The sequence below is a fragment of the Chionomys nivalis genome, chromosome 6 (assembly GCF_950005125.1).
Source record: "Chionomys nivalis chromosome 6, mChiNiv1.1, whole genome shotgun sequence".
Taxonomy (NCBI): Eukaryota; Metazoa; Chordata; class Mammalia; order Rodentia; family Cricetidae; genus Chionomys; species Chionomys nivalis.
The window spans coordinates 56,842,952-56,870,945 of NC_080091.1; the positions used below are offsets into that span (position 1 = coordinate 56,842,952).

Sequence of the window (27,994 nt, forward strand, 5' to 3'; positions counted from 1 at the left end):
ATATTGAGCAGAACCACTGGCTTCTACCATTTAATGTCACTAACACCCACTTTGGGTCTTATATATGTTGCTTATATAATCAAGACAGTCTAGTTGAGAACAACTGCCCTTAGGTTTACATTAAACTATGTCTTGCCTCTGCTCCCTTGAGGACTCCCTCTTACAGGCACAGACAGCTAAACAAGCACCTAGTATTTAGCAACACTGGGAACATCTTTCTCAAATCTGTGTGATCAGAAACAAAAAAAAAAAAAAAAAATCTTTGAATGCCAGAGAACAACTAAGAAGAAGCACTCTGTATTTCAATAAGAATTACACGTAACTTTACAGTTTATATTAGTAAGAATCATCTGAATTGTGTTGTTTAACTAATATAACAATCAGATAATGTTCATTGTGACTGCATGTTATAACCTATTAAGAATCATAAGGACTGAGGTATTCTAAGGATAAAAAGACAGCAATCACCAACAGCTACCCTCAGACCAGTCTCTTCCTTGACAGAACATTCTCTATAAAATTCTCAATTCAAAACTTTAAATATATCCTTTAAAGTGCTTGTATGAACCATAGCAAAAAGAAACCTGTGTCATGAAGGTCGTTGGTCCTTGTCACCAAGCACACTATCGAGTTTCAAAGCCATTTCCTCAATGTCCACATCTCCAGCTCTGTTACAGTCATCAGCTACAGACACAGCACTTGCTCTATTTTGTTCTCTTCTTAAGGTGTTTAAGCACTTCTCAAGTCTCTTTATGAACAAGTCCACATCCTGCATCTTCATCCCGATGGCTGCCGCCGCATTGAGGTAAGCACAAGGGTAATTATCTGTATGGGACATGAAGCCTTGAAAAGTGTGGCCACTCACAGTTTGCACAGACCCAAGAGGCACAGCCCTGAAAGGGAAAAGATTCATCAGCCTAATGGCGCTAATAGATACCATCCAGAAACAGGGCACCTGTCTCACTAGTCATATAACCACAGACTAAGACGCTGAGAAACGGCATAAATCATGACCTACGCAAACAAACTGCTTAAAATGAAATTGTAAAATACAATTGAAGAGTCCTGCCTAGCGATGATCATTTACTCACCCTCTATAACAGAGAACAGGAACCCTAAGGAATCCCACCATTTTCACATCTTCTTCAAGAAGCAATAAGAAATTTAGTTTTGTGTCAAATCTAGACTCTGACCTCAACTGTGTAAGCCAAACTGCTTTGGTTTACTGTTACCTCACCATCAACAAAAGAGAATTCTAATCATGCAATCAGCACGGTTGCTCACAGTGAGCTCTAAGACCTATGTAACTGTTTCAGTGGATGGAGGTCACCAGACAGCAAAAGCCACCTTTAAGGTTGACTTCCACAACATTCTTAGACATAAGCAGATTTCTAATCTTTTACTTTATAAGAAAACAATTATAGGCCGGGAAGTGGTAGCACTTACCTTTAAGCCAGCACTCAGGAGGCACAGGCAAGGGGATCTCTGTGAGTTGGGGGCCAACCTAGTCTACAGAGTGAGTTCAGGACAGTCAATGCTATTTTGCAGAAACCTTGTCTCGAAAATCCAAAAAAGAAAAAAACAACAAAAGCAAGCAAGCAAGCAATTAAGATCAACCCACTCATAGAGATAAAAAGTGGCCTCTTACAAAACCATTTTAAAAGCATCAAAACTATGCAGCATATAGACAGTTTCACAAGTAAAAGGCTAAACTGACCAGCCAGGCCTGGTGACACACACTTTTAATCCCAGCACTCAAAAGGCAGAGGCAGGCTGCTCTCTGTGAGTTCGAGGCCAACCTGGTCTACAAGGCAACTTAAGCAAGTTCCAGGACAGCTGGGTCTAGGCCTGTTACACAGAGAAAATCTGTCGCAAAAAAAAAAAAAAAAAAAAAAAAAAAAAACCCAAATAAACAAAAAGCTAAACTGACCTACATTTGTTTTTTCTTTGAACAAGCTGTCACTCCAGCTGTGGTTAACACTGGAAGGGACAGGAGGATCCAGAGGCCCATCAGAGTACATAGCTAGACACTACTAGCTCAAAACAAAACAAAACAATGGAGTCAGAGGGATGGCTCAGTGGTTAAGAGCTCACATTCTTCTTACGGAAGACCCAGAGGATCCAAATTCCATTAGCACCACCCACATCAGCTAGTTCATAACATGCCTATGACTCCAGCTCCATGAAGATCTAATCAAAGTACAAATAAAAACCAAGTCCTTTAACACAGGCATTTTATTCTCTGAAGTGTGGAGACATGAATAAGAATGGTCCCCATAGGTTCATATATTTGAATGCTTGTCATCAGAGCAACAATACTTAGAAGGATTTACTTAGAAGGATCAGGAAGTGTTGTCTTGTCGGAGTAGGCATGGTTTGTAGGAGGAAGTATGTCACTAGGGATGGAGTTCTGAGGTTTCAGAAGCCCAAGCCAGACTCAGTGGCTCTCTCTCTCCCTTTCTGTTGCCTACAGATCAGATGTAGAATTTTGGCCACTTCTGCCTGCCTGTCACCATGCTCTCTGCCATGATGAAAATAGACTAAACCTCTGAAACTGTAAGCAAGTCCAAATTAAATGCTTTCCTTTCTAAGAATTGTCATAGTGTCTCTTCACTAGCAATAGAAACTGGCTAAGACTGCTAGTCAGAGTAAAATGCTTTCATAGAGATGTGATGGAAAGCACTTAGAGCAAGATCCATCACTTTTCTCTAATGTAAAACACCTGATTTTGACGCCCATGTACATGTATGCTTCCAAGATAGTACTTGATGAGGAAAAGCATAACTCTTTTAGTTTAGTGTTCTGGTTAGTTTTTATTGTCAACCTAACATAACCTAAAGTCAACCAGAAGAGAGAACCTCAGATCAGATTGGCCTCTGGGCTTCTCAATGGGATATTAATATGACTGCTAGTTAATGTAGGTGGGCCCAGCTCACCGAGGGCAATATTATCCCTAGGCAGGTGGTCTGGACTATTTAAGAAAGCTAGCTGAATGAACACGTTAATGAACAAGTCAGAAAGCATCTTTCCTCAATGGTTTCTACTGCAGTTCCTGTTTGAGATGCTACCCTGACTTCCCTCAATGATGGACTATGACCTGGAATATATTCTAAATATAAGCTAAAGAAACCCTCCTTCCCAATTTGCTTTTGGTTAGAGTGTTTTAATCCCAGCAACAGAAATATAACTACAACAATTAGAAAACAGTTATTTCCTTAGCAACTTTCCCACTTGAAACTGACTTATTTCTAGTCTACTATTATAATGTGACAGTGCAGCTAACAAAGAATTAGACAAAAATCTACATAGAAGCTGGACCTTGCAAGACAGGAGTCTTGAAAGTTCGAGGCCAAATAGCAAGTTCAAGTTCAACCTGGACAGCTTAGTGAGAACCTGTCTGAAAACAGAAAGAGAGCTGGGGATGTATCTGTAGTCAGGTGCTTACCATACATGCCCTGGGCCCTAGGTTCAATCTCTAGAGCTGCAGGAGCAGCAGCAGCAGTTGTAACGACTCCTCATCCAGAGAGGTAGTTAAACAAATAAGACTCCTGTCTTCCTGTAGTTTGACCAGAGTCCAGAGGTGGGGTGTTAACAGTCTCACAGGTTCATTACCTAATTGTTCTTTGGCCACAGTGAAGCCTCAGGCATGGCTCAGTATACAGTGAAGGACTACTGAAGAGAAGTCCTTGATTAAACTTACTTTTCTTTTGAAAGAAAAGTCAACATACTTTTATTACAATAGAACCTGAAACCCTTATGTGGTGTAAGGTGGGGTTAAGGAGTCAGACAAAAGAATATTTATCTTACCAAATCACCATGCAGGACAGAAAAGGACAAGAAGAGTTGAAGAAGGAAAAGTCAAGAAACTGGAATCAGTAGAAATCCAAGCCCCAAAACCCAGAAGGTACCAAGGTCAAAATGACAGCACCTTTGTCTCAGACAACACTTGTATCACCAGGCTTTCACTTGTTGGCATGCATATAAACTGTTCCTTCCATCTGAACATTCAAGTTCTTAAAATGCAGAAAGTGGAGCTTTGAAGTTATTAAGATTACAAAAACCTTGAAAATCCATTAGTAAAACCATACGATGAAACCAAAACAGGTCAAAAAAACTACACAAGTCCCTGCGGGCTGAGGGGCAGACGCATATGCCTAGAGGTGACAACGAAAGCAAATAAACTCATCTCTTAAAGCTACTCACCTGGCTCCAGAAACCTGTCTGGTAAAAAGCATTGAACCAAGCTGGGTGACAGCTCTGTCATGCTGTTCATCTACTGTCCTGAGTGTCATGGCTAGGAGAAAACAAAACAAGGACAATTCAACAAGCTTTGGGATCACAAAAACCACCCAAGACAAATAATGATAAACTACTTTCATTCGTTGTTCCATAGCATAAGAGCACTTTACTACATTTGATAAATTACAGCAAGGATTGTTTCCATATCAGACAAGCACAATTTAAGCAAACAAGTTTACAAACCATGGACAAAATTTCCGTATCACCATGATCAATGGAGCTGCTAATTGAATCCAACCAAGTTGGAAGGACTTAAGCAATATGTATGCATATTATCTTAGTAGGACTAACTCCTACATACACAAATGTACAACTGTCATTCTGAGACCTCATGGTAAACTGCGTCCTTGGCTCCCACCACTGCCATGGCCATCATTTATTGAAGACTGGCTTGCCAAGCTAGACACTTTACAACCCTTTTTGTATTGGCTGGTTTTATGTGCCAACTTGACACAAGCTAGAGTCATCAAAGAGGAAGGAGCCTTACTTGAGGAAATGTCTCCATGAGATCCAGATGTAAAGCATTTCTCATTTAGGAATCAATGGAGGAGGGTCCAGCCCATGGTGGGTGGTGCCATCCCGTAGCAGGTGGTCCTGGGTTCTATAAGGTGGGCTGAGCAAGCCACAGGAAGCAAGCCAAAAAGCAGCTCTACTCCATGGTCTCTGCATCAGTTCTTGCCCCCAGGATCTTACCCTGTTTGAGTTCCTGTCCTGACTTCCTTTAGTGATGAACAGCAATGCAGAAGTGTAAGCCAAATAAATCCTTTTCTCCCCAACTTCCTTTATGGCCATGGTATTTTTATTGCAGCAATAGAAATCCTAAAACAATGGTCTCAACCATTCCTAAGCAATCTTGCATGATAGATTATTTATTATCTCTATCTTAGAGATAGGGAAAAGGGATTGGCAACTAAAACATGGCAGAACTGATATTCCCAACACCACCTGTTATGTGGACAAAAAATTAGGGACTTTGTTATTAGGTGTTGGTACCCATATGGTTCTCCATGAATGCACATTCCAAAATGGCTTCAGTTATAAATGATTCACTTTTCTGAACTGGATGAGAAATATAAAACATATTCACAAACTAATTATGACGCTTTTAAATACTTAGGTATGTAAAAGTCAATTATTGACTTTTTAAAAATGCTTTTTATTTATGTGTTTGTTTTGGGGCATGTACAAGAGGGTGTTAAGATTCCCTAGAGCTGGAGTTAAAGGCAGTTGTGAGCTGACCTTGACAGAGCTGGGAACTGAACTCAAATCCTCTGGAAGAGCAGCATGTTAACCACTGGAAACCCCTCTAGCTCACTAGTCTCTTCAATAGCACCTGAACTGCATAACTGAAACATTAGTTCTTATATCAGCAGATCAATTGATGACAGCAGAGGCTGAGGAAAATAAGCAAAGGCACTGACAATGCTATGCTGGATGCTGGAGCTTTGTTAACTGAACAGATTTTCATTATAAGAGGTAAGCCCTAAATTACTATCTGTATATTCGTTATATTTACTATTAACTCTGATTCCTTCACTAAACAGGCTTTACCTTAGAGAAACATTAAAACATTTCTAAAGGCTAAGTACGTTTTAAGTTATCACTTAATATTGGGATGGATTTAGAAATATCAGCATAATCAAAACAAGTTCATTATTTCTATAAATGACAACTTCCTCCTAAGAATATTTCAGACATACTTTCTTTTATTAAGGAAGAAAATTACCTAAAGATATAGGGTTGTGAGGTGTTTGTAGCAGTCTTTCATTGTAGGCCTCAGCCAACTTCTTCAGTTGGGTGGACAAATACACAAACATTTCCTGAAATAAAAATACCGCAAATAAATACAACTCAATCTTAATACAAAACCTGACTGGTATGAAATGTATGCTATCTACCATCTCCCATGTCTCTCCTCTGCCACAATACAGTGAGATTCAGAACCACTGCAAACAGCAGACAGGGGGAAAGACAGCCCAGCCCACTGCTGGTCTTGAACTATAATATATCGCATCTCTGCAGAACTTTCAGAGTTGATACTTCAGAATTCTTTTAATGGGAAGACCAGCATATTGCACTGTCGCCCAGGTAAGAGGTAAAATTCTGATCCTCCAGTCTCAGCTTTCTAAGTAGCTGGGATTTAAGTATATACTGACACAGCCATCTATTTCTGCACACGCTACCAGCACAACTCTTCATCCTCTGCACTGTTCTACACAGAGGCCCTTCTACACCACTAGTTCCTGTTCTTCTCAGATGACCTCCTCCTGTAACTACTAAGAAAATCTCTCCAATGCTAAGATGGATCCATTTACTATGCAAGTTACATAGTAAGTGGAAGTTTAAAAAGTATACTGCCTGTGTGTTTGCATGCATGTGTGTGTCCCCAGGTCAAACTAGAGGTCTGTGTATGCTAGGTAAGTGCTCTACCTCTCTGCTATATCCCCAGCCACAAATCTATTCTGTTTAAGGTACACATAGCTAAAATGAACAATTCTCTTATCTCAAGGACTACAATAACCAAAACTAAAACTTACTCTACTTTGCCAATAGCAGAAAGTGTAATAAATGTTTCTGAGTCTAAAATGTCACACGCACAGACACAGCAGTATAACGGAGTCAGCAGCTATTTCAACTGAAAAGTTATTTTCTTCTGCTTCTGCTTTTGAAAAGGTGCAAAAATGAAAACCTACCCAAATCCATCTGCAGTTGGATGAGTCTACTTTACTGACCTCCATCCACAGTTAAACATAAATTCTAAAGAGACTCCAAGGCTAACAGCAGAAATGACACTTCTCGAGTTCAAAGGCCACAAAAGCTGCTTCTGCTTTCTCCCTAAGGTAGCTCTCTCAGCAGCTTTCGGGTCTAAAGTCCACAGATGAGCAACACTATCTGGTAACAGATAAAAACTAAGAGAGGAGGGAGAATGCTGTCCAGTTTTATGAATTACCAGTTTCTTACAGGTACAAAGGCCTTACCTTGCTGACAATATATTCTCGCCTAAAATGTTATACTAATCACCATTCTTAAATTTATAAGAACAATTCTTAGCATGTCAGAATAAAAAATATTAGATCACTAAATTAGTTCTTTTTATAAAAAAAATTGTTATTGTTATCTGATAGATGTGGTAAGACATCCTCTTATCATAAATATATAATAAAATGTATATAAAAATATATTATATATTTATACATATATTTATTTTATATTTATAAATATGTTTTATATATTATCATAATCATGAGCTATTGAAAATATACAACATTTTCCATTATTTTTTAAAATATGGGTGTTTTGTCTGCATGTATACCTGTGTGCCTGGTGCCTGTGGAGGCCAGAGGAGGCTGTTGAAAGCCCCTGAAACTGAAGTTTCAGAGGGCTGTGAGATGCCATGTGGGTACTGGGAATCGAACCCAGGTCCTCTGGAAGAGAATCTCTTCAGTCCTTATTTTCAAGTCTTTCTATTCATTACTTTACTTTCAACAGCACCTACATTTTCAGAGCTGTGTTCGGCAGTAATTCATCTAGTAACTAATATTTTTAATGGATTATTTTTTTCTGAGCACATTTATTAACATTCAGTGTTTGCCTGTATTTCCAAATACATCCCTTTGTGCAAGCTACACTTGATAACGACAGCAACAATTATCATATACAACTCCCATAAATCTGCCTCATATTGAAAGATCAGTATTCTACTTTATACAAGTAGCCAAAAAGTTTATGGAAAAAATGTTTCTGCTTACTTATTTTTTTCCTGTATAATTTATAACTTCATCAAACTATAATTAAACATAATCTGAAAAATATTAAAGACAACTGTGGTCATTTTCACAAATGGGACAAAGTTATGTGAAAAAGGTATCTTTTATTGGACATTTTGTAAAAAGATTTTATTGAATTATCCTCAAATCAATATTCTAATACTCCTTCAAAACGTAGCACACGTAAGAATCAAATAAAAGTAAAAACACCAAGAACTGTATGGCAACTAGAAAAATTCACAATCTCTTACCACGGCATCAATCCCTAAAAGTAGAATTCACGGGTTCTGTGTGTGTTTTCATCTACTACAAAGTACACAAGTTGCTAATTTTAAATGCTCTGCATTAAAAAAAAAACCAACAGTCCCTTATTTCCACATAGATACGAGATGATAATGTCTCTTTATCTATAAAATCCTAACTTTCATCAGTATGTCTAACACTCAGTAGCTGCCAAGAATTGTCCTTTATGGATCCCTATGTCCCCCTAGCAACAAGGCTACCTTCACCTTTCATTTCATTTATTGTTAAAGAAACAAAGTCCTTCAGTTTATGTACTTCAGTGCAGAAGCCCAGTTTAAAATAATCTCCTATCTAGTGTGGCTGTCACATCCGTAGAGTGGACCCTAATGAGAACTTAATTTGTACCTGAGCTAACTTTTCCTGAAAAGTTACCTAGAGGGTACCTGCAAATGTAATCATGCACATAAAACATTGAGAGAAAACTGAATTTGTGCATGTTCAATTCTAATCCACTAATAAAGTACTTTCAATCAGTTCTATCAATCACTGGCTAGTCAGAGGTTCAGAGTTATCTGTTAAGATCTGGTCTTGCAATGAAGCCTAGACTACCTTACCCTTCCGAGTGCTGGGATTACAGGTACATGTCTCCACCCCTAGCCAGAAATCAGCTTTTCTGTAACTAACATAAGGAGAGAAATCTTTACTATAAAGATAATCATAAGGTAACTAAGTCTCATATATCATTAGTGTTTAACTCAATTTTTAAAACCTATCTTCGAATGAAGCTCATGCTCAACAACAAATATTTACAGTCTTTACTGCGTATAGAGGCTGTGGGAGGTAAGCTAGCCTCACTGCAGCACACTGAACTGCACACAGGCCACGGAGTAGAGCCCTGATGTCCTATTAATATCACCACACTTTAAAACATCTCTCAGGGTATCGTATGGCGATCCTACACTAACACTGAGCTAAGCAGTTTTACCTGATGCATGAAGGTGCTCCAGAGCTTGTACTATTTTCTGCTACAGTTAAATCTATAACTGACATTTATTATAAAATACTTCTGTAACAGGAGAGATTTATAAGCAGCACAAGCAAATGTGTATAGAAAGATCTTACTTTCAAGAAATGAAATAATATTGATTTTCTATGTCCTTTGCGCTGTATTTAACTTAATTTTAAAAGACTCTCACTACAGATAAACAGAACTGAATACCTGAATGCTAATGTCAGCTATGTTTCTAGAATTTAAACACAAAATCTTATACTTTTCATGAAAAAAGGAACTGAATTATATTACGCATTATCTTTTGTAAGGCTTTGGACCGCAGACTGAAACCCAACATCCAGACTATCCCTCACTAGAACCCAGATGTGCATAGTTCATCAAACTTCCAAGAAAATGTCTGTGCAACACGCTACATCATGTGATGGGGTAGGAGAAAATGGTGTTCCATGTCTGTCTCAGAAGGTAAGGAACCATGCGTGGACAGATGGACAACAGCATGGATACACATCCACACACAGAGATATCCACAGCTGAAAAAAATGATACTAAATATTGTGGTCTTCACTGTGGCTGCCACCAAGGACTGACACATGTTCAACAACGCTTGCCTCAGTGGCAAAAACACTGCTTTCAAGGTGCTGAAGTCTCATAACCAGGCCCCAAATCAGACACTGACAAGAGATTCAAGAATTCCACTTTCAGGACACAAACTCCTTCTTCCAAATTTAGCTCTGGCTAAGCCACTGCTGTTACAATCTAGTGTTCTAGAACATGGTTTATCCTCTAAGCATCAGCTCACAAGTTCTAGCCCCAGAACAGCCATTCTACTACACCCCTCTTCTGAACTTGCCCAATTCAGCAGATACTTGCAACAATAAATGACGGTCTGCCACCCTGGTCAGCAAAGTATTTTTCTATAAGGAGAGCTGGGCAGATAATGGATTTCTTTGGAAGCAAGGCAGAAGTGGACAAACTTCTAAGGCTGATCTTTCTTTTTGCATAAGAAAACTCAAAGAAACAGTCGCTTGTATTTTAACCTCTTTTCTTCGAGGCCTCTTCGTTAAACTCCTGGTCATTCCTCCCTCTATGAAGTAGATGTACTGATCAGGAAGGGGCTAAGGGCAAAGAGGCTCAATTCACATACAAAGTTCCACTCTCTGGTCCTTTCACCCTTCAAAAAGGAAAGCTTGAGGAAAGGAATGGCTTCCAGCTGAGCTCTTGTCTGCTCAATATGACAAAGGTAAAGCCTTTCCTGAAGAGATATTGCTGGAAGAAATAACCTCTAAAAATACCATTGTGGGGAATAAGGGCACAGAATAAAAAGAAATCCCAAGTTTTCCTTTAACACCCTTCTTTTAGTTCACAGAGCAGCAGTAACATAAAAAGGCGCTCTCAGTGATGGTTTATAAATAGCTCGGGCTGGCGCAAAATAGCTCTGCCTCGGCTTCTCCACAGCTGAGCCAATAAACTACCATGATGAGATGTTCACAGCAGAGAGAGTCCATTTAGACAAAAAAAAGGCTACATTTCTGCACCAAATCCAATATAAAAAAAACAATATTTATGCTACATTTACGCAGTTGTACTTATGGAGGACACACACATTTTCTGCAGGAAGACCTACTATGTGGAGACATTAAAGAACAATTATTTTTCATGCAGTGTCAGAGTTCTCAGATCAGTATTTTAGTATTCTGGAAATTACTCCATTAGACAGGCTTTGTTCTAAGTAATTCTATACAAAGAATTTTAAATAAAATCAATTAGTGCATTTGAGAGCCTCTGGGGTTTAAATACCTCCTCTAGATAGAATGGGAGGGTCACAAGATCAATCATCATCTTTATGGCTCAAATGCCTAGGAAGAAGGATCGATCACTCCCTCGGTGCTGTAGAAGTAACTGCAAACATGAGAAGACAGTGGTTCAGACAGCATACATAGGGGCCTGAGCAGCACCCAGACTCAGTCTTCACCAGCAGTTCTGGGACTTGAAAGTGGCCAGTCAATCCTTCTGCAAGCTCATCTTCCCAGATCACAATTTCATATGCAAAATGGAGACAATCCCTGCAAATGAACTTGATGCACACCAAAGAATGGATACAATGAACCTAGCAGGGGACCAGTGGCATGGCTGAGCCGGCTGTGCAAGCTTGGCAACCTGAGCTCAGTCCCTGGTACTCACAGTGGAAGGTGAGAACTGTTACGAATGAAGCATCTGTTAGTTTCTTTTAAAAGACTGGCTCTCACTATGATGACCAAAAATTCCTGGGCTCAGTGATCTTTCTTCTTAGCCTCCTCAGTAGCTGGAACCACAAAGTTCATCACTTTTCTTTTCAAGGCCAGCATAAGTCCAGCATTTCAGCAATGATGGAGGGATTTATTATTTTAGAATAAGGAGGTGGCTGACTCCTATTGGCTCTTCCACTGAGGACTAGTCCTTCATACCATAACAAGCCTTCAGGCTTCCAAATCACTCAAAAGAAAACTTTTCCATTACTCTTTCAAGAGCCTCTATGCCAGAAGTGGTGACAGATGCCTGTAGCCCCACTACTCAGGAAGCAGAGGCTGGAGGACTGCCCACTGTATGAGGACTGCTTTGTCTACATAAAGCAAGCTCCAGTCAGTCAGGGCCTCACAAGACCCTGTCCTAAAAGAAAAGGCAGAGCTGGTAAGCCTGCAAAGCAGGTAAAAGGCAAGGCGACTCTCCTACTCCTGATGACCTGAGTCCAATCTCTGTACCCACAGACTGACCCTGACCACCACACGTGCCATGGCACGTGCACGTGAGCACACAAATAAATGCAAAAGAAAATTATTTAATAAAAATTAGTAACAAAATAGGAGAGCCCCTCTACCTTTAGGTGATAAAGGAACAAATAGTTCCCAATACAGATGTTTCTAAATAACAAATACTAATAGTAAAATAATGCATCTGAACTATTTCTCAGAATCTGGACAGAAGGGATGATTAGCTTCTACAGGACGAATAAGAGATGGAAACCCCACAGTGGCTCCTGCATAAGTGAGATATACAGGCTAGAACACCGGCATTCAACAAGCCTCACCTTTCTTTCCTTCAACAGTTTCTTGTAGCCATTGCAGCCCAGTGACAACAAGGTGATGAGAACGTCTAAGGATGGCGAAGCTGAAGCTCTTCCTGAAAACAGAGGGACAGGGCATATGCAGGAGGACTGATGGGGGAGACTCGAGAAATCAACTCATCACAGCAGACTATAAATATATGCACATATATTTTTGTTCATTAGTTAATTTTTCCAAAAAACAAGTTATCTATTTACCTGGATACATCTTGCTAATTTCCTGAATGAAGGATTCATTAAAGCCAGCAATTATAGCACCACCTACTGGAACCATAAAATTTTTGTCCAAGCTCTGAACGAAAGCATCGATTCTACCAACCCGAGCCCCCTAGAATCAAACAACATATGGGTCACATGTCAGTCGCTAGGACAGACAACAACTTCTATTAACAAGCAAAGGCCACAACAAAAATGTCGTACAAAATGATACATACAATTTAATTTCATTCCCACATTTACAAAGGCTAATTTTACCTTAATTAAAAAGTAAAAATGAGAAACAGTGCATAAACATTTGTTTAAAGGCAGGTGAAGGGATGAAATTTTCTCTGTGGCAGTGCAAGTCCAGGGTTTACAGACTGAACTCCAGCTTGGGTGGCGCGCAACACCCAGCACACTGCAGTGGACATCGGCTTTCACAGATTAATCACTAAACTCAGCCTGCATAAAGCAGGTGGGGTGTCATTACCAGTGCAAGAGGGAATTCCCCTGAAACAGCTTTTTACCTTAAAACTGAGTATGAGACAAAGCATTTCTCCCATGCCCCACACCTATGACTTTTATAAGGTCTATGGTGATAAGTAGTTTTAAATACCTAACATCAGAATCTAATAAACTACAGCTGCCCAAAGTGCCAACCAAGCAGCTAGAAAATTAAGTGTCTCTCTCTGATACTTAGGAAAATCTACTAAGGTTTTTTATCTTTTGGGTTTGTCTGTTTGTGTTACAGTGCAGGAGATTAACCCCAGGGGCTTCATACAGACCAGGCATAAAGCTCAAGCCCAGCCTTTAAACAAGCTCTACTTTCATGACGGCTCTGATCACAAAAGAGAAAAGCCAAATTCTATGCTTATCATCAACCAATGGCAATTTCATCTGTATATTCCTGGAAGTTCCAAAATCAGTGTTTCTCCATAACTTGTGATCCTTAACATGTGATCTTAGATGGTCTCATTCAGAGGCAAGTGAACTTCAGATGGAAGTCTAATACCCAGCACAGCTGGACACAGACCTGCTAGAAATGTGGGGCCCAGTTCTGCTTCCCATCTGACACGCTATGACCTTCTGTCTAATGTGCTGCAATTTTCTCCTCTTAAAAATGGAGATACCATCTAAATTTCAACTCACATAGTTTTTTTCTTTATCTGCAGCCACAGATTTTCAATCTGTATTCACAATCTACATTCCTATTAGTATTATAACCACATTTGACCTTCGTTTTCACACTTCTTCCCCATTTCTGCATCTCAGGGAGAATGGAAATCGCAGATAGCTGGTCTAATCTGAGAGACCAGATTCAGGCAACAGGTAGAGGCAATAGAAGCCACGGAGGGGAACAGACAGTCAGAGACCATTGCGACTGTCTCAGCCTTACTCTTGCCGGGACTCTATTTCCTAGCAGACTATGAACAGAAGAAACCCATCTCAGAAGGAGGGGACAGCATAAACAACAGAATAAGTGAAGAGAAAGCACAGCAAGTGGTGCCAGGTTGAAAGTGTCCAGAAATACCGTCTAGGCTTTCTGAGAGGAGCATGAGCCTGACCTGGGAGTGGGCGGTCTGAGAAAGGGTAAGCAGACTCCAGACTGCTACACCCACCCTTTCACCATGAAGACTGCACACTCCTTCACAAAAAACATTCAGAAATGGCCACTAAGGAAGAAAATAAAAAACCTAGCAGGATGGAGGCTGCTGGGAAACAGGCTGCAACGCTGTGTCCCCGGCACATACTATGGTAGCTCACATACTAATGAGAAGTCAGAAAATCCACTGAATGAAACAATCGGGTGTGTGGGTAAGTAGCAGTAACAGCTACTTTGCGCCAGTTCTTAACAAGTGAAGTCGCTGCTTCCCACATTTTGGAACTTCACCTTCCATTCTAAACCGTCGGTCCCACACACATTTCTATAGCTCTATTACATGCCTCTACCAATCTGTCCTGACATCTCACATTAGGCATTTCAGCAAACAGAACCACAAGTGTACTTCTTGAGATTAAACATACTAACAGAGTATCTTATCTGCTCAGAACCAAGTCATTCTGGGACATCTTTTAAAAGTGCTAAGACATTTCAGGTATAACAGTTTTCTTCACTAATTACATGGTTACTGTGATATTGCTTTCTTGGGGCTTTGTTCTGTTTTAGGTAAACTGGGGGCCCTGGTGGCAGACTGGTATACAACTTCCTCAGCAGTTGTGAGACACAGGTCAAACGCTTAAACCACTAAGCATATTTCCTCATATATAAACAGGAACAGTGAAAATACATCTTAATAGGATTAGTTTTAAAACATTAACAGCCTGACCGGATGCCTACCACACATGGTAGGTCTTTGGTAAGCTGTCTGTATTATGACAGTTATGAGTGAAAGTTAACTCTACTTAGAATGTCACAAAATAGCAGTCAGAACTCAACAAGACTTACACATTTATGTTGTTTAAACCAACAGTGCCATGCCCTCTCCTCATGCAGGCCAATCTGCAGAAATGTTTATTTACTACTTAAAGACAAGTCCATTTTAGAAAGTAATATAATACCTACGAGACAGCATCTGCATTTGAGAAACATCACACACATACATGCACGCGCACACGACAAAGTGGTGTGCCAGGAAGAGCAGCCCCAAGGATACCTTTCCCATCAGCTCCTCAACTGCTCCCCTCAGTTTGGCCCTCCATTAGTATACCACTATCACTCTACTCCCAAGTGTTCAAAAGTATGTTGTGAGCCCCAGAACCCTAAGCAATTCTCAATCAGGGAATAACATCTGAGTAAATGACTCATCTCAGGCTGCAGAGATAGCAAAGCAGTTAGAGCACAGCTGCTCTAGTGTGAAGAGCAGAACACCGACCCCAGCACCCACCTGTGCAGCTCACGAACACCTTAAACTCCAGTTTCAGTTTCAAGGGATGCAATGCCTCTCCTGACCTCCTCAGGCCACCTCTCTCCCACATATAAATTAATAAATCTTTAAAATGATGTGTGTGAAAACAAATATAGGCATGCAGAAAGTATAAACATATAACTAACAAGGCTTAACGTCTTTTGTTAAATATACACAGTATCTAAAACTATGTGAAAACAGTACATTCACGGAAACAGAAAAATGTTCATTATAAATGACTAGCAGTACTTATAAGATAGCTATGATTAAAAATAAAGATAGCTATGATCACCCACTCCTTCCTTTTATTAACTTTTAGAGATGCTAATGCATTTGAACTTTTTTTTTTTTTTTTTTTTTTTTCCGAGACAGGGTTTCTCCGTAGTTTTTTGGTTCCTGTCCTGGGACTAGCTCTTGTAGACCAGGCTGGTCTCGAACTCACAGAGATCCACCTGCCTCTGCCTCCCAAGTGCTGGGATTAAAGGCGTGCACCACCACCGCCCGGCTGCATTTGAACTTTGAAAGTGTTAAAGATACAAAGGGGGAAGGAGCAGTGAGATGACTCTGTGGTTAAAGGTACTCACCACCAACCCTGACAGCCCTGGTTCTAGCTCTGGAACATATGGTTGAGGAAAGAACTGACTCCTACAAGTTGTCCTCTGGCCTCCTTAAGCACATTACGGCACACATGTGTGAGCATGAACACACACAAATAAATGTAGTAATTTTCTTAAGTCCTAGGAATTAGAAGAAGAGGAAAGGAGGGCAATTCAATAAAAGTGAGTCACCATGTAAAGTGCTCTCACCAGTTCCAGCACGGAACACTGTACCCCTTTCTTCTGCTCCATTCGCACCAAACACGGTCCACCTAGACCTGTGAGGCCGCCTTGAAAAGTTAAGGAATGATGAAAAGACACCAAAAGAAAGGTAAGAGTGAATGAGTAAAGGTCATAGAGCAGCAGCTACTAAATGAGTATTTAGAACCTTTAGTATTTTTAAATGTTTTGTATTTTTTTTAAGATTTGAAAATATGTTTATGTGTTTACATGGTTCACTCTTACTCTTCCTGTTTTCTTTTTCTTCTATATAAAATATAATCAACAATAATGTAATTCAATACATTAGAAAAATGAGCATCCAGGGTTTAAAAAAATCTCAGAAAGTTAAGAATGCTACTGAAATCTTTCTGTGTTGATTCAGGGCCATCAAAGCTATTTCCAGGGCAGGAGAAACGGCTCATCCAGGAAGAACACTTGTGCAACCATGAGGAGAAGAGTTTGAAGCCCAGAACCCATGTAACGGGTCAGGCATTTCACGGACACCTAAAACTCTAGCTCCAAAAAGGGTGAAGACAGGAGGACCACTGGGGCTTGCTGACTTCCGGCCTGCTTGAGAAAATTCAATTTACAGGTTCAGAGCGACTCCGCCTTGATGAAGTAGGAGAACAAAAGAATGACACTCAACACCCTCTTCTTGCCCCCCACAGCAAGAACAAGCACACACACACAGACATATAGGTATGCATACGCTTACACATACAGACACGTGTATACACACAAAATAGATGCATAAACAAATCTTTAAAAGTTACTATTCAATTACCATTAGACTACCAAGGAACAATGACTTTTACCAAGAGAGTACTGGTAATGCTCCCCAAAGTAGAGAGAGTTAAATAACTTTCACTGTATTAGACTGTAGGAAAAAAGTCATAATCCTATAATATATAATATTAATATAATAAATCACCTGCTGAATGAGATGCATGCACTTGGAAGACTGTAATCCATAAGCGTTGTTGACTACATGCGGAATGTCATAATTAGCACAAATCACAGCCAGTTCTTCTAATCTATAAACATAAACATTTACAGAGAGACATACTCATACTGTGCTTTATAATAATTATGGAAAGTTTTTATCAATAGTGTTAAAGTATAGTAAAGAAAGAGAGAAGGGGATGACAAACTGAATTCCCTCTGTAGTATCTTTGCATGTAATTCATCAGCCTGGAAATACACAGCAAGCACTTTAGAAAACCTTAGAAAGCCTTTCAATGTTACTAATAAATGAAGGAAAAACATATTTTGAAAAGCTTATGACTTGATACGCGGAGGCACTGTGAGTGTGAGGTCAGCCTAGTCTACACAGCAAGTTCCAGGCCAGCCAGGCTACATAGTGAGACCCTGTCTCAAAGAAAAACAAAACAAAACGGAAGTTTACGATGGGAACTTTTCAGTAATTTCCAAATTTCTTACAAAGCACAGAGATTAGATGATGCTTCACAAAGGGCTGCGATTCCCCTTCTTACTGCTTTGACTACTCACAATACTGAAGCTAGTACTGAGAAAATAAATAAGCATATCTGGAAACCTTAAGAAATCTCACAAAATTTTAAAAAATACACTTTCAAGTAAACCTTAATTTTAAAAAGACAAAAAGGGGGGAGGGGGGAGGGAACTACAACCTTCCTGTACCAAAACTCACTGACATTGTCTAACAACTTGGATACATCCTTTAAAATACTGTTGGCTTAAAATCTATCCTTTTTACTCTTTCATTTGACACTTCTCATAAAAAGACATTTAAAAGTCTAATTTATGTTAAATATGGTAATGAACCACAATACAGCAGAGGTTCCTTCTCAAAACCCAATACTGCTTGTGACTAAAGTCACCTATAAAATAACATCAGTACACTGCAAAACTATAACTGTGATGCAACAAAATTGATTTCTAAAAAGAAGTTTGGTTTCACAAATAGAATTTGGAAGCAAAGCATTTCTATGCTTCTTTCCAAACGGAGATATTTAAAATACATGGCACAGGGAAGCAGAAGCGAATGGATCTCTGTGAACTTGAGGCCAGCTAATTCTATACAGTAAATTCCAGGCCAATCAGAGATACATAGCAAGACCGTCTCAAGTAAGTAAATAAAGGAGTGGTATGCATGAGATATCTTTTTTCCTAGATGTGAACAAGTATGTTTTAAAACTATAAATGGGAATAAGATCATGTTCATTGCCAGAAACTTTCAATTTGCTTCCTTTAAGTATTATGAACTGTTGTTTGGATGATAATGGGCCCACAGACTCATAAATTTGAATGCTTAGTCATCAGGGAGTAGCATTACTTGAGAAGGAATAGGAGGTGTAGCCTTGTTGGAGATGTGTCACTAGGGATGGGCTCTGAGGTTTCAGAAGCACAAGCCAGGCCAGTGTCTCTTCTTGCTGCCTGCAAATCTGGATATAGAATTCTCAGTTACTGTTCCAGCACCAGGTCTAGAGCTGCATGTCACCATGCTTCCTTTCATGATGATAATGGACTAAACCTCTGAAACTGTAAGAAAGACCCCAATTAAATGTTTTCCTTTATAAGAGTTGCTGTGGTCATGGTGTCTCTTCACAGCAATAGAACACTGACTAAGACATGAATAAAACAATCTTTAGGGATGGAGACATGGATCAATCAGTCAGTAAAGTGTTTGCCTTGCAAGCATGAGGACCTGAGTTCAATTCCCCAGAACCCACATTAAGAAGTCAGGCAAGGCAGTGTGTGCCTATAATCCCAGCACTAGGCAGGCAGAGACAGGATGATTGCTGGGGCTCAAGTGCTAGCCACTGGAACTGAAACAGGGAGCTGCAGGTCCAGTGAGAGACCCTGTCTCAAAGAATAAAGTGCAGAGTAATAGAGGAAGATGCCTAAAATCAACCATTGGGGCACACACAAACACACACACACACACACACACACACACACACCTGTCTCACAATCAATACCAAGATTTCTTCTGTTACTAACAAAATAGAATTGGAACACTAATGTGGAAGGGTCTTCTGTTTTGTGTTGATTTCATTGGTTAATAAAGAAACTGCCTTGGCCCTTTGATAGAACAGAAAATTAGGTCTCTCCTCTCTGGTCAGACGCAATGGAGCCAGCCGCCAGGTCAGACATGCTGAATCTTTCCTGGTAAGCTACCACCTTGTGGTGCTACACAGATTATTAGAAATAGGTTAATCAAGATGTGAGAGTTAGCCAGTAAGAGGCTAGATATAATGGGCCAGGCAGTGTTTAAAAGAATACAGTTTCTGTGTTGTTATTTTCGGGTGTAAAGCTAGCCGTGCAGAAGCTGGGCGGATGAAAAGCAGGCCCGCCTGCACCTCCTACTACAGAACACACATAAATACACTCTTCAGAAGATGAAAGGCATGTTTCCGTGTGTGCTCTAGTGAGAGGGTGACTTTCCTGAAAATAAGGTCCCTAACACTAAAGTTATCTAAAACACGACAAACCTGTAAGTAGCTTTTAAATGATCTACATTAATCAGATGTTTTAATAGGACATAAAAGAGGTATTAAATGAAAGCCAAAGAAAAGCAGGAAACAGATTTTCCATGTGAATTCCACTGTATTCTAAATCAGAAGCTAATTTTAATAGCTATCAAAAGTGACATTCTTTTAATATTTCTTTTACATGGATTTCCTACTCAATACTTTTCGATAATTGACCAATAAAAACAAAATAAATACTATACCACTAAAAATAAGATTATAAAATCATAAGATCAAATACACTAACTTTATACTGCCATTTTCATAACCTCACTCACCAAAAGCAATCATTACATCACACAACAAAAAGCAACAAGTGACAACTTTCCAACTACTAAATTCTCTGGAATCTTTTCTATCAGGCATATGTGTAAAACAATACAGCGCCATACACTGAAAATATGACTCAAAATGAAGCAAAACTCCACAGAGAAAAATAATTCAGCTAATACAAACATCCACACGCTTGTTGCTTAGAAATTTAAAATGAGGCCTGGAGAGATGGAGCAGTGGTTAAGAGCACTGGTTGTTCTTCTAGAGGTCCTGAGTTCAATTCCCAGCAACCACATGATGGCTCACAATCATCTATAATGAGATCTGGTGCCCTCTTCTGGCCGGCAGGCGTACATGCAGAACACTGTGTATGAATAAATAAAGCTTAAAAAAAAAGAAATTTAAAATGATTGGTCATTAATAAACTACTACAGAATATGCAATATAATTTTAAAACAGAATTTATAGGCTCATAAATGACCCAAGGCAAATTTTCAAGAGTATGGTTTCAATATGATCTTTCAAAATTTGCCTGTAAAATAATAAAAAGTTAACATGTGGCTATCACTGACAAACCATGAGTTCACAAACACAAAAGCTTAGCAACCAGAGTCCAAAGTCAACACAATTCTTATTAATTATTAGCACTTCTAATAAAGATGTTGAAATGAGAACAAGCCAGAGCTTCTGGCAAAAACAGAAATTCCTGTCAATAAACTTAAGCCCTATGACATTTTCAAAATAAAAAAAAAAAAAAACCTGTGGCTATCCTTTAGAAAAATGAACATCTGCCATCCCCCATGGTTTTAATTTTCTAATTTATATTATCATCAACCACTTTACATATCTAGCTTAATCTCCCAATCAAAGACATGTAAATAATCCTAAAATACTTTATTTATAATCTGTTAGTGACGATCGTTCCTACTTAGTAAATGAATTGTAAAGCCAAAGAAATAGTGATCGGGAAAACTACTAAGCCAGCAATTCACTTGGAAAGGCTGAAGCAGTGAGGACAACAACAGTGAGAGACTTAAAGCAGCAAGAACAAGAAAGCAGACAAGTAAGGTGTACTAAGATTTGGATACAGGGATCTCCCCCTTCACATCAGCTGTTTTTCCTTCAGCATCAAAGTTCTCCAAACCACTACAATAAGTATCCCTAGGATTGATTTATTCTCTCAGGCCAGTACATTCACTACTCACTACCAAGTGTTATCTCGTCGTGCTTGGGAATTAGTGGACAAAGTTTATTCAAAAGAGCATCTAAAGACCAATATTCACAAGTCAGTTACCTATCAGGGACCCTTGGAGCAAAACAGGATGTAGTAGAATGAATGCACAGAATATGATCAGGCCCGAGTTCCCGGACTTTAGCCTCCACGGCATTCAGGTCAGTACGCAGCTCGTCGCCTTCCAACACATTTTCAATCACCACTGGTTCAAAACCTAACCAAGTCAACCAGAAATCTAAACATTAGTGTCAATTAAATGCAAGATGATTCTAGAACTCTAAGAAGCAAGGCAATTGTACAAAAGAACTCTAAATATTTATTTCACTGACAAGCTTTTCCTCTAGTAAAAAAGATGGCTCAGTATAATAGTTTGAATATAACTGGCCCCCAGAAGCTCATAAGTAGTGGCACTATTAGGCAGTGTGGCTTTATGGGAGTAGGTACAGCCTTGTTGGAGGAAGTGTGTCACTGTGGGTAGGCGTTGAGGTCTTATTTATGCTCAAGCCTCACACAGTATCTCAGACCACTTCCTGTTACTTGGGCGTCCAGACGTAGGACTCTCAGCTACTTTTCAGCACCATGTCTGTCTGCATGCCACCATGTTGCAGCATGATAATGGACTAAACCTCTGAAATGTAAGCCACCCCAACTAAATGTTTTCCTTTTTAAAAGTTTCTGTGGTCATGATGTCTCTTCACAGCAAAAGAAACTCTAAGACAATCAGAACTGACATTAATCAGAAACAAGTCAAAAGGGTGTGAAGAACAACCAGCAACCAGACTGGATCTTTAGCACTGTGAAATGAAAAGGAATGGAGTCTATAAAATAAGGAAAACACATGTTAACCAGAAGCCTACAGAAGTTAATTGCTCAGGTGTTGATAACCAAAAAGACTACTAGTCCAGTTAAGTTCTGTAAAAAAAAAAAATAAATAAAAAAAGAACGAAGACTACTCATTCTACTCATTCTCTGGGAACATTTCAATTTCACTTGAGTTTATGTTTTTCAGAGATAGACATAAATGATAATAAAATTCAAATGCTAAAATAAATAAATCATACCCATAAACTTTGTGTTTTACTGCTAAAGAAAACTATAAATTTCAGTCACCTGGAGATCACTGACCCATCTCATGGCCCAAGAGTCCTTCAGATTTTTAACTGAAGTATTACACTTAACTAGCATATAATTAAAGATGACGCCACAAATAATTATGCAAACTTTAATGGTAAATATAAGTATACATAAGCTTACAAATTGCTAAAACAAAATATGTGCTAAATTTTATGAATACTTTACTAAAATTTCTTTAAAGCATGAATATGGAGTACATTTAATTTTTCATTTACCTATCTCTATATAAAAATCTGAGTTTCCCACTGGATGTTTAAAACATTACATATGCTGCATGTCTTTTACCTGCAGTGACCATGGACTTATAACAGGACTTCTGGTCTATCCGCGGCCATATGATATACTTGGCCTTAGGTCTTTTGTGTCGCAATGTTAAGAAACACAAGGTTAGACTCATACCAGTTGCCATAGGAACTACAAAGCAATTGGCCACGGAATGAACACCTACAAATAAGAAATAAAGCAATTTATTATCTCATAAACAAAACAAAACAATGAAAAGCCAACATCCTTCTGGAAGAAATGATAAATTTGGTTCATAAAATAACACGGACTGTAACCCTGGTGTTTCTCTTTCTTATTTGCTCTCATGAAAGCCATGGTTAAAGGTCATCCCTGGGGTGGTTTTCTATCCTGTCTGAAACAGGTTTACATGTGTGCACTTTTAAAAATGCAAATTCATGTTGCTTTTAAGAGATATAAATACAAAAAACTAGTGTGCTGTCTACTCACAAGTCACATTATGATTGACATGATACATACCGGCCAGCTTGATGACATTAAGCACCAAAGAATTGGTAATTTTGTTCAAGAGGCTAGAGCCTGCAGCTTTTGGTTGCACAGCAGAAATATCACCAGACCGCCCAATTCCATGGATGAACCTAAGCAAAAAATGGACCAAAAACTGTACAAATACATTCAGTGTTCAAGTAATTAATACACATATTTACAACTAAATAACCAAAAACTAGCAGTGGCGGTCTTCCACTATTGCACGCACACTTCATGAATGACTAATGTGGAGTAATCCCCAAGGACCACCATATCAATTTCTGCTTTCCTGTTGGTCCACACCAACAGACAATCTAACCTCTCACCTATCTAAATCCGTATGTAGGGGTGTTCATACTGACTTGGTTGACTCAGAAGTTACTGTCTGGAGCCTCTAAGTTCTAGAAGGTCATAAGAAGCACTAAAGTCTTCATCAGATTTCTTGAGGAGTTTGCTAGTGTCTCAAAATCCTCACGGGAAGAGACAAGCTGAGCCCTCAGCCACGTAACCAAGTCATCTTTAGTAGACTGCCGACTCTAACCTTCCACAAAACTACACTCTTAGCTAACATCTGACAACTACACGAGAAACCCAAAACACTGAGCTGCTGAGCTCAGTTAATGTACAGAACTGAAGAAATAGTCATCATTTTAAGCCATTAACCTTTGGAGTAATCGGCTTAAAACCATGGTACAGGGAACATCCTATTCCCTCTTCCCTTCCTCCACCACAGCGGGACAGATTCTGACCTGAATGAGATGCTTCAGAAACTGCCCTGATTTGCTGCTGGTGGTGACAGTGGCCTTTTGAGATGAGATCCCACTAGGTAGCACTGACCACCCTATACTTTAGACCCTCCCCATTTCTGCTAAGTGCTGGGATTACAGGCAGTACCACCACCCTTGGCAAAAACTGTTCTAATTTTTTTTAATTATGTTTCTTGAAAATGAGTGTACAAATCTACTTGTCTTGGATGGCCCTATACACACATTGACAGATGCCTTTGAATGTTCTTTAAAATAAAGAAATAATTCTTCTGTAAACTCAATCTCTTACAGTCAAGTAGATCAGAAACTGTGTAAAAGGAGCGTATCACAGAGCACTAGTGCTGTACCTCCCTATGAGCACACTTTATGTGTGAGTCTTCTACATATATTATATATGAACCAAGTTACCAGGGCAGTTAGACAGGAAACTTACATCCATACTCATTATCATAGTTCATGTTAAAATCAAATTTTAGTATGCCTCTAAAACTGCACTTTGATTTAAAAATCAAAAAAAATGTTTTTAAGAGTTCATATTTCTCACAGAAAGGGTAGAAGATGGAAATAAGCAATCATATCCAAAAGCACTATCAATTAATAATTAAAGAATTTTTTGCAGGAGGTAGTGGCTCATGCCTTAAATTCTGGCACTCAGGATTAAGAGGCAGGTCTGGAAGAAAAATTAAACCACTTTTCAGGATGGGTTAAAAAAAACTTTCAAAACTAATGCAAATAATGTAATCATCTAATACACCCATTCCTCCATCGATTACAACAAAAAGAAGTACTTATAAAGTGGGATTCAGATACTGATAAACTATGCTCTCAAGTTCATTACCCTCCAATAAAACCTGCAAGTTAAGAAGGAAATATGACTGGGTGTGGTGGCACATGTCTTTAATCCTGCCATTCAGGAGGTAGCGGCAGGTAGAGTTCTATATATCCAAGGCCAGCATGATCTACAAAGAGAGTTCCCGAACAGCCACAGTGACACAGTGAGACTCTGTCTTTGAAAATCAAAGAGAGAATTAGACTATCTTGTCAAAAGAAAGACAACTATGATTTATGTCAACTGAATTTTTTAAAAAAAAAAGTCTCACCCTCATTAAACACTCTATGATTCTATGTCTTACCTACTATGATTGGGGTAAGCTGGCAAGGTGCAGGTTCAGAACCAAAATGTCTCCCCTGTGTGTGGGCTGTCACCTTCATGACTATTAGGGAAATCCTTCTGGAACGTACAGAGACCCTGGAGTGTATTCCACCTACCCAGAGGCTATCTGATCCTTAGGCAATACTAGGATTGCCTTGCTTTGCTGTAACTGGCCTACCTCCATATTTCTACCAGTGTGTTTTGAAAGTCTTGGTCTATGATTTAGTATTTTCTTTGCTCTGTGACTATTTCATTATAAAAAGCTCATGAAACTGTTACACCACAACGTGGTATTTGGTGTCACCTGTCACTTGTTAGTATCTCGAGAGGAACTCGGTGTCTTTTGTATTGACAACATTAAGTTTTTAGAACCAAGCAGATTTCCTAGTTTAAATATTTATCAGAACACAGCACTGTTGACCATGAAGTGTCTGAAGGGGAAACCATCACATATTAGAACTCCAACTCTGGCATGAGAAGCACCTGCTCAGAGTGTTCCCATCTCCTCGTTTCACTTGGTTCCCATGTCCGGGGAGAAACTGTGAGTGGAAACTTTCAAATTTACTATGAATACCATAACCATTTTTAAGTTCCTCCCACTCCACCTGGGGGAGGGGCCCAAAGGCTCTCACAACTGGCATAAGAAACATACCTGTAATGACGACGAGCAACCAAAGCAGAGGCCACTCTCCCTTCCCTTTCTCCCACCCCACAATTACCCAAGAAATTGTTGCTATCCATGACTGCAAGCTCATGCAGAAAGAGCTCAAGTGTGCTTTCATCCCAGCCATCCTCTGGACACTTGCCCTAAAAAAAAAAAAAAAAAAAAAAAAAAAAATGAAGATATTTATACTCAGGAAAATTATCATTCCCTAAAACCCCACACCGATGGACTGTAATTTTTAATGTGTTTTGTGTTATGCCCCTTGACTCCCCAAATCAAAAATAGACTCAGCAACTATAAAGAAACTGCCAGCTGACCAAACGTTCGTATTCTATTTGACTACAAGCTAGAGACTGAGAATAGATGGAATCCAGACACTTAGGTTTGCTAGGATTCTTAAATCCCAGTTAAGTTACGGAACGGTCAAGGCGATGCCCTCAATGAGGAGTTTTCAAACTTCGGGGGCACTGAAGTTCAGCACTGCGGCCAGGAGCGAGGCCCGCCTGAGAGGTCGGGGCGGAAAGCTGCCGGGTGGAGTGCTTTTACCAACAACACACCGTGCCTTCCCGACCGTGCCTTCCCCGACCGGCCCAGGCTGGCGAAGACCCGGACTTTGGCAGTTCCGTGGACACCGAGGAGCGCGCCGTCCCGCCCCACCCTCTCCTCCCCGGAGACGCAGAACCAGGGCACCGAGGCAGGGGAATACCTGCTCTAGAAGCAGCTGGATGAGGTGCTCGTGCGCACGCCGAGCCTCGCGGCCCTGCCTCACGTATGCCGGCGAAACTCGCCGCTCGCCCGCCGCGAAGCTCTCGGGGTTCATGACAGCTCCCACAAACTACACGCCGAGGCCCAGGATGCAACGCGCCGCCCGAACGGTACGGGGCGGCCGTGGACCCAAAATACCCCAGGCCGCCGGACTCGGCTTCCGCACACGTGCAAAGTCGACTACCCGAGCACTTGCCTTCCCGTCCCAAACACACACACCTCGCACACTCCACACACACCCCCACCACCATCACCCTGGAAGTTGGAGACCTTGAGCATTCCTAAGGGAGTTGGTAAGTTTAGCGGGTTTCAGGCCGGAGGAAAGGAGCGTTGACTTGGGCTAGGTAAACTCTCTCAGAGGCAGGAGCACTGCTAGGTCTTTGAGAGAGGGCAGAGAAAGCAGAAGTGTCATTGTGTGGAATCCTTAAGAAATGAAGATTTCTGATCCGCTCCAGTCATGTTGTTTCAGTCGTCCCCAGACTTTGTCAGAGTCCAGAAACTTACATCCATGCCTTGATATGTTTCAACATTTACTGCTGCCTGACAACCTTACAAAGTGATAGAGCCCTACCTATTCCTATGGTGAATTTATCTCGTGGTACTTTTTTCATTTCAAATTATGTGATAATCTGCAGTAATAGAATCCATCACCCTACTATTGGAAGAAGAGCCTCGGGAGTGTCTTCCCTGAGTTTTGTTTTTTGTTTTTTTTTTTTTTTTTCGAGACAGGGTTTCTCTGTGGTTTTGGAGCCTGTCCTGGAACTAGCTCTTGTAGACCAGACTGGTCTCGAACTCACAGAGATCCGCCTGCCTCTGCCTCCCGAGTGCTGGGATTAAAGGCATGCGCCACCACCGCCCAGCTTTCCCTGAGTTCTAAAGCTTTCTGTACTTCATTTAGATCTACAGAATTCCTTTGAGAACCTTGTACTAACACTACTCACTCATAAGGGTATCTTTAGAATGTAGTACTCTACACAATGGAAGAATTCACTAATGGCAGAACATACGTATTTGGTGTGAGCAAGACAGCAAACATGGCCTATAAATTCCCCATGACTCTGAGATGTTTGAGGGGAGAAAAGTTTCTCATCTCTGTTGGAACCCACAACCAAAATGGACTAGAAGTCAGGGATTCTATGATGCACTCCTGTTTCTTAGGTTGACAGCCAGACAAAAATAAAGGCCCATTTGAAAAGAGGGGATATGTGGTAAATAACGAAAATGTTCTGAGAGGTCTTGGTGCCAAACCAGAATCTTTACCCATTAATAATCCTTGACCATAGAAAGGTCACAGCTCTTCTGCCATTCAAAGACTTCATTGTACAGTACCAGTGTTTCATCCCTTGCCTTTGAAAAGAAAAAGTAGGGGAAGTGTAGT

The 27,994-nt window shown here is 40.0% G+C and overlaps 1 protein-coding gene across 1 annotated transcript; it reads right to left on the reverse strand.

The window, feature by feature from the left end:
* Nucleotides 1–281: 281 nt before the first annotated feature.
* On the reverse strand, nt 282–26,672 carry Sepsecs (Sep (O-phosphoserine) tRNA:Sec (selenocysteine) tRNA synthase). The gene is made up of 11 exons (XM_057772673.1): nt 26,558–26,672; nt 25,840–25,994; nt 23,259–23,377; nt 22,782–22,940; nt 21,423–21,576; nt 17,275–17,377; nt 12,620–12,749; nt 12,386–12,477; nt 6,026–6,119; nt 4,204–4,294; nt 282–893 (listed from the first exon to the last, which is right to left on the reverse strand). Exons 1-11 carry the CDS (start codon nt 26,669–26,671, stop codon nt 590–592), a joined length of 1,515 nt encoding a protein of 504 aa, XP_057628656.1. The 5' UTR covers nt 26,672; the 3' UTR covers nt 282–589.
* Nucleotides 26,673–27,994: the final 1,322 nt, after the last annotated feature.

What these genes read in the sequence shown, in the direction of transcription:
- Sepsecs (XM_057772673.1), bottom strand. Translation starts at nt 26,671, where the DNA reads ATGAACCCCGAGAGCTTCGCGGCGGGCGAGCGGCGAGTTTCGCCGGCA. An exon ending in TCACAACCCTATATCTTTAG is followed by an intron (nt 4,295 to 6,025) that starts GTAATTTTCTTC and finishes GTTTTCTCCTAG; the next exon opens with CCATGACACTCAGGACAGTA. An exon ending in AGACAGGTTTCTGGAGCCAG is followed by an intron (nt 894 to 4,203) that starts GTGAGTAGCTTT and finishes TTTCCCTTTCAG; the next exon opens with GGCTGTGCCTCTTGGGTCTG.